The sequence below is a fragment of the Tupaia chinensis genome, unplaced genomic scaffold (assembly GCF_000334495.1).
Source record: "Tupaia chinensis unplaced genomic scaffold, TupChi_1.0 Scaffold000161_1, whole genome shotgun sequence".
NCBI classification, from domain to species: domain Eukaryota; kingdom Metazoa; phylum Chordata; class Mammalia; order Scandentia; family Tupaiidae; genus Tupaia; species Tupaia belangeri.
In genome coordinates this window covers 1,534,334-1,541,651 of record NW_006159632.1, presented here as the reverse complement: position 1 = coordinate 1,541,651, position 7,318 = coordinate 1,534,334, and the positions used below count along the sequence as shown (strand labels likewise).

The 7,318-nt window shown below is 58.4% G+C and overlaps 2 protein-coding genes across 3 annotated transcripts in view; both read left to right on the top strand.

Annotated features, from left to right (window-relative positions):
• Nucleotides 1-2,934, top strand: part of EDARADD (EDAR associated via death domain) — a 38,522-nt gene extending 35,588 nt beyond the window's left edge. The window contains exon 7 of the mRNA XM_006145990.3: nucleotides 510-2,934. Within this exon, the coding sequence (XP_006146052.1) occupies nucleotides 510-892 (383 nt within the window). The 3' untranslated portion in view covers nucleotides 893-2,934. The remainder of the gene's footprint in view (nucleotides 1-509) is intronic.
• Nucleotides 2,935-7,126: 4,192 nt separating this feature from the next.
• LGALS8 (galectin 8) overlaps nucleotides 7,127-7,318 on the top strand; it is a 19,568-nt gene continuing 19,376 nt past the window's right edge. Inside the window, exon 1 of one of the 2 annotated variants that reach the window (XM_006145953.3) lies at nucleotides 7,127-7,196. The gene's annotated coding sequence lies outside the window, so the exon portion shown is untranslated. The other variant, XM_006145955.3, reaches the window with a different exon arrangement.

Below are 7,318 nucleotides of genomic sequence, written 5' to 3'. Positions count from 1 at the left end.
GTGGTATGGGAACCACGATAAGGCCCGCGGCTCCCGCTGACTTGTCCTTTGGCGGTAGAGCTAGCGCTGCCCCCGCCGTCTCCGCTCTGGCGTGTCGAGGCTCAGAGGAGCCCAGCGTGGTCTCTGCCTGTTAGGCAGATGCTCCTCAGCCAGCTGGTGTCTCCCTGAAGGGGGCAGCGGGGAGAAGTGACCCGTGCTGTTCCCCCTCGGGCGAGGGCTCAGACGCCTCGGAGGCCCCGGGCCTGTTTCTCAGTAGATGAACAGGCCTGTGTCCCGGCCCAGCTCGCTCCCCGTGGTGAGCGTGCGGTGGGCACCCCCAGCCAGCTGAGAGCCAGGCTCAGGTGTGTTTGTGCCTCCAGCCACGGCCCCTGCTGGCCCGGACAGGTGCATGTCCTGCAGTGGCCATCCCCCACAGGCTGATGCTGGGAGGCGCAGGCAGGTCCGGGGCGGTCACAGGTGGAGGTGGGCTGTGCGAGTGTCTTGCCGATGTGGGCGTGTTCCTCCTGCAGATACCCGCACGGACGGGTCCAGCCTACACAACGACACCTGCCCCTCCTGCCCGCTGCGCGCCCCCACCATAAGCGACCTGCTCAACGACCAGGACTTGCTGGACGCCATCCGGATCAAGCTGGACCCGTGCCACCCGACGGTGAAGAACTGGCGGAACTTCGCGAGCAGGTGGGGCATGCCCTATGACGAGCTGTGCTTCCTGGAGCAGCGGCCGCAGAGCCCCACCCTGGAGCTCCTTCTGCGCAACAGCCAGCGGCCGGTGGGCCAGCTGCTCGACCTGTGCCGGCTCTACCGCAGGGCCGACGTGGAGAGGTTGCTGCGCCGTTGGCTGACGGAGGAGTGGCCCAGGAGGGGCCTCGCGGGCGGCACCCCGCCCTTCTAGAGCCGTCAGCTGGCCCGGCCTTGCAGGCCCCGCCTGGGAGGCGCGTGGACGTTCAGGACGCGGGCGTTGTTGGCGGGCCGTGGCTTCCCCCACACTGGGGGCTTTGAGGAGGCAGGTTTGGTCTCGGTGGTGGATACACGTTTACTTCTGCACATCTGTTTAATATTTGAAGCTGGGACTGGGAAAATGTATTTCGTAGGCACATACAGGGACCAAAGCCTACAGTCAGAATGGATCCCCGCCATGCAGAGAACAGAAGGAACCTCCCCTTGGTCCCTGGGGGGTTCCTGTGGGACCTAAGGCTGTTCCGGCCCAAACACGGAGCTCATCACCCCTGAGTCCTCCTGGCTTAGAAGGAAACGGCGAGATGTTGCCGTGGTGGTGGCTTGTTACACTTGTCATCAACTACGTGGGCGAACTCAGGGTGCTGGTGCTATGGGGTGACGTGCCTTCCCATCCACTCACTTTACCATGGCGGGCTGTCAGCAGTGGCACTTGCTCAAGTGTTTTTAAAAGAAATACCAAAATGGATGGTTATTCTGAAGACGGCCGGGGGAAACTGGGGCGGCTGGGCTGTGGGTGGGACAGAGAGAGGACTGTGAGAGCCCCGTCACCCCTGCCTTCCTGAGAAGCCACGACCACGGCCTTTTCCCAGGCTGGGAGGGCGAGGCGCTCCGTAGAGCGGCCTTGGCCAGGCCGATGGCGCGAGGACAGCAGGTAGGCCGGGCTGGGAGGGCGCAGGCACTCCTCCGGTGGCGGCTGCTGCGCAGTCCCTGGTAAAACAGTGGTACAATGACCGGCACCGGGTAAGCCCCATGGAGGCCTGCGTACCTGCCGAGACCCCCAAGCCATCCCGCAGCCCTGCCCGTGGTGCTCAGGGCTGACTCCGGGAGGCAGCTTCCCGTGAAAGGGCGGCTCTGGACTGATCAGCTCTGCCGAACCGGCTCACGGCCCTGGCTCTGTGTGGACCCCATCTGCCCTCTTGGGATCTCAGATCTGCATCAGACCATGGTTCGAGTCTCAGATCTGGTGGCTTGAAACACGCTGGGCACATATGTGTGTATACACAAGATCTCGAGAGATTGGAGAAGGGATTGTGGTGTGGTCATCCCCCCAGGGGGTACTTCACTTTCTCTCTCTCTCTCTGGTGAGCACACACACCTTGTAGCAAAAATAAAATAAAGTCAGGCAAGAGGTGGTCTCAGGTGATCAGACGTGGTGCCTGGGTGTGTGCTCACCTTTCAACTCGGGGATCTGGGAAAACCAGGTGCCCCCACGTCCCACCCGGTGTCCATCTGCCATGGCTGTCTTCCAGAGCTGAGGACCGGTCCTCCCCGGGGCCTCACCACCTCACCGCCAGCTGCACAAGCTTGCGCTGTCTGTCCAGGGCGTTTCGGCTGAGTTGTACTCCCCATCATGGCACGGGGACGCACCGGGGCCTGTAACTGGGCCGTGGGTGGACGCGTGCTGCCCGAGCCGGGCCGTCTGCACACGTGCACATCCGTGCTGCCTGCTTCCACCTCACGGACGCTTGTAACCTGGGGAGTGGTGTGGGTGGGAGCTTAACCAGGACTTTTAAAATTAAAGTTCACATTCTAGTCCTGGGACGTCTGTCCTTTCCCGTCTCCTCACTTGTGTTTCAAGGCCCTAGAGAGAACTCAGTGAACTCTGGAAGGAAAAAGAGAAAGGAAGAAAAGAAGGGAGGAAGGAGGGCGGGAGGAAATGAAGAGGCCGCCCCACGAAGGACCGGTGAGGGTGGGCGGAGGGTGGTCACAGGGCAGGCAGGAAAGGCATGGGCGGCCGGCAGAGGACACTGAGACAGGCGGGGAGGACGGCGAGCGCAGGTGAGAGATGAGCCCAGGCAGAGGATGGCAAGCCCAGGTGGAGGATGGGGAGCCCAGGCAGGGGACAAGCCCAGGCAGGTAAGACGGTGAGCCCAGGCTGGGGACAGGTAAGACGGCGAGCCCAGGCTGGGGACAGGTAAGACGGCGAGCCCAGGCTGGGGACAGGTAAGACGGCGAGCCCAGGCTGGGGACAGCGCGGCGGGGGACGGGTAAGACGGCGAGCCCAGGCTGGGGACGAGCCAGGCGGGGAGGGCAGTGAGCCCAGGCTGGGGACGAGCTGGGTGGGGGGGAAGGGCAGTGAGCCCAGGTGGGGAACAACAGGGAGCCCAGGCGGGGGACCAGCCCAGGCAGGGAGGATGGTGAGCCTAGGTGGGGGACGAGCCTGGCGGGGAGGGCAGCGAGCCTAGGTGGGGAACTACTGGGAGCCCAGGCGGGGGACGAGCCAGGTGGTAGTGCAGGTGGCGGTCGGTTTGGGAAGGACAGGACAAGCTCGGCCTCTGGCTATGAGAAGAAAGTGGAGGCGGACGTGGAGCCGCTAGCACAGGGTAGGCCGCACTTCTGGCCACAGCCGTGACAGGGCGATCCCTGTCTGCAGAGATGGCTCCAGCGGCATCTTCAGGTGGAAGGGACGCATGGCCTTGACTGGGGTTCTCCCTCCTCTGGGAACAGCTCAGCCAGCACCGACACAGGGCACTGAGCCACAGCCAGCAAGGGACAGCAAGGGACAGCACCGAGCCCCACGCCGCTGGGAAGAGGGGGCCGCCAGGAGCGAGAGGTGCGTGGCGGGGGTCGTTTCTTTCCTGTGGTCCCAAAGGCTGAGAGCTCCTGAACACCTATTCGATTTCATACAGCGGTCCCTTTAAAATATGTACCCACATCACCGATGTTCCTTACACGTCAGTCGAAACATCGGTGTTAAGGAGCCAGCCACACCTCCTCAGCGAGGGTGGAGTGCTTCCACAACCAGACCATCCGATAGCCCACAAAGAGCCTCAGGGCCAGCCAGCAGCCGGTGGTCCCAGGCCGGGTCCCACGTGGCCCACAGTACAGTGCGAGTCCTGGCCTGGGCTTGAGAATGTACTGCTCAGAGGGCGTGTCGCACTCTCCCACTCTGCGTCTCTCTCAAGTACACACACTCTGCCCGATGGTTTTGAAAATTTCCAATAAAACTTGAACAACAATGATAAATTTATTTATGGCGATCGTGTACTGATCACTGTAACAAAAAGACAATAAAAATAACTCAACTGAAAAAATGTTTTTGAAAAAAGTTTTCAGGGACCAGCAGTGTTAGCGTAATGGCTATGTCGCTGGACTCTCATGTAGTCGACCGCGGTTCGTGTCCCGGACCCGGTGGTTTAAACTCACGCCGGGCGCATGTGCGTGCGTGCCCAAGATCCAGAGAGGAGACTGGTGGAGAAGGGATTGCAGCGTGGCCGTCCCCTCTGGGGGGGGGTTTCTCACTTTCTGTCTCTCTGTCTCTGTCTTTCTGGTGAGCACACGCGCCCTATAACAAAAATCTCTCCCAAAGAAAAGCTTTCAAAAAACTTTTTTTACATTTAATTTGTGTAAGTAATTTTGTGGCAGAGATGTGATGCAACATGGCCAACCTCATGGCCGCCTGTGCACGTTAAATTCTGGACCTGGCTGCTGGAAAATCGCGTTGGACGTGTGCATGTGCGCCCAGAATCCCGAAGGAGGGCGAGATGGAAGAGAAGGGCTTGCGTCATGGCCCTCCCGGGGGCACCAGAGGGTACTTTCTCTCATTTTCCTTTCTCACTTCCTCTCCCTCTCTCCCCCGTCTCTGGCAAGAGCATGCACCCTCTAGAAAATCAAAATAAATAAGCAGATCCCGTTCCCCACCAAGTCTCCTCGGGGAGCTCGCTAAGTCCAGGTGTGGTGGGAATGAAAGCAGCAGCTCGAGGCCTCTTGCATCAGAAAGCAGAGAAGCTAAGGAGGCCTGGTTGTAACAGAAGTATTCAGAAGCTAAATCACAGGCCCTCCTGGATAAAGGTGGGTCACTGAAGCTTCCAGAAAAAGTACACACATCAACTGTATTAAAATGAACAATTCATAAAGACATCTAAACACCAACGCATCCCCGCGGAGATGCGGCCTACCTAAGGTCCAAGAACAGGAGTGGCCGGGCCTCGAGCACCGTGGACTTCACACAATGGGGTCACTACCTAGTGGGCGAGGGCAGCATGTGCGCTGGTAGAATAGCTCCTATGAAGAGGAATGATGGACTTGAAATAGCACCATTTTTCAAGGTGTATGTGTGTGTGTGTGTTTTCACGAGAGACAGAGAATGAGGAGAAAGACAAACCCTTTGCAGACCTCTGCCCCAGCCCTCCCAGGCAACTGCGATCAAGGGTACCCACGCCCGGCAGGGCGACCAAGGAACTGAACCCATGACCCTCTGAGTGGACCTGGCTTTGTTTGAATAGTGCGTCACTGCTGCTGGGCCGACCCTCACCCTGTGCCCATTCGTAATGAGATACCGGCTCTAGACTATTGGCCACCAGTAGCTAGGTGCTATAACCATCTGATCAGAGATCAGCAAGGCGGGGGACCAGCAGGTGGTGTGGTGGTTAAGGCGCTGGACACTCCCACATGGCTGACCACAATTTGAGTCCTGGATCTGGCAGCTTGCCTTCTCACTTTCTCTCTCTTTCTCTGTGTGTCTCTCTCTCTGGTCAAATTAAAATAAAATAAATGAATAAATAAAATTTTTTTTAAAAAAATCAGTGAGGCAGGATCAGCAGACGGTGCAATGGCTATGTCACTGGACTCCCATGTGGTCGACCGCAGTTCAAGTCCCGGACCTGGTGGCTTAAACTCACGCTGGGTGCGTGTGCATGCATGCCCAAGATTCCAAGAGGACAATGGAGAAGGGACTGTGGTGTGGCCATTCCCCCCTGGGGGGCGATTTCTCACTTTCTGTCTCTCCGTCTCTCTCTGTCTTTCTGGAGAGCACACGCGCTCTATGGCAAAAATTTCTCCAAATAAAATAAACAATGAGGGGGCCAACAGGTCGTGTGGTAGTTAAATGTGCTGGACTCCTACATGGCCAACCATGGTTCAAGCCTCGGACCTGGTGGCTTCCTTTCTCACTTTCCCTGTCTCTCTTGTCAAACTGGAAAATAATAATAAAAAATAATTCTTTTTAAAAAATGGGAGGGACCAGCAGATAGCATAATGGCTACATCACTGGACTCCCATGTAGTTGACCACGGTTCAAGTCCTGGAACTGGTGGCTTGGACTCACACCAGGCATGTGTGAGCCCAAGATCCCGAGAGGAGGATGGAGTAGAAGGGATTGTGGCATGGCTATCCCCCTGGCGGGTGATTTCTTGCTTTCTGTCTCTCTGTCTCTGTCTGTCTGTCTGGTGAGTGCACATGCCCTGTAGCAAAAGCCTCTCCAAAAAAAAAAAAGAAGAAAGAAAGAAAGAAACAATGGGGACTTTGCAGTAGACAGACCAGGCGAGCACCTGGCCACTGCCCCGCTGTGGCGCACACGAAGAACGAGCGTCCACGTCGGGCCTGGTGAGCTGCCGTGAGTGCACTCGCCCAGGGAGTCTTCTGGCCAAAACCTGAACCGAGCTGGATCTTAGTGAGCCTCTTGGTCAAGCCAGCTTCGTGGTTTGTACAGATTTAGTGAAGCCGGAGGTGGCTTGGAAATAGGTGGGGAGGAAGGAGCTGGGACGAGCCGGCCCCTCCGCGAAGGCGGCTTTCTGAAAAAGTGCTGGGACTCAGTCACATTTTCCTGTTTGAAAGCACCCTGATTTCTTGCTTTGCCCAACCCATCACAGAAGTTCTCGGCGAGTTTCTCAGTGACCGGGAGAAGGCTGGCATGTGGAGAGTTGCCGAGACACGAGGCTGGCTCGCCTTTCAGACTCTCAGTAGATCCGCAGGAGTGGGGTCACGCAGCACCCCCCGGGCGCGTCTGTGTGACCCTGCGAGAGCTGAAGCCCCCAAGAGCTGGTCCCCGCCTCCGCGTCGCCGGTGCTCACCAAGTCACGCAGCGGGCATCCTACTCCGTATGGGACCCCGTGACCGCCCCGCCCTAGGCTGTCCGTGTCAGCATTCTGCTTACACACCGTAGCAGTCGACACCTAAAGCGCACTCGGTCCCAGACGCACCTTCGAAGGCGCAGGTAGCACTGGGCACGAGAGCACGGCTCGTCTCAGCCAGGCAGACTGACTCTCCTCTCCCGAGTTCCTTTACTCACTGCTGTCCTTCAGTCAGAGACAGACAGAGGGAGGGCAGAGGTAAGAAAGCAAGCTGCCAGACCCGGGAGCCGAGCACCTTAACCACCACACCCCCGCCGGCCCAAACTTACACTCCTCTCAGGATCTCTCCTACCACTAAGATTCTTTTTGTTTATGACCAAAACACAGTTCTAGAAGTTTCTAATGCCTGGAAAGACTAGATTCGGGACATGGTCCTGTAGAGCCTAGGTGAGCCTGGTGGGTAGGACATAGGGGTCTCTGGTGAGAAGAGGCCAAGAGCTCCTGAGCGGCCCTGGACGGTGGGGGGGGGTGCTCCTGGGCGGCCCTGGACTGGGGGGTGGCTCATGCGC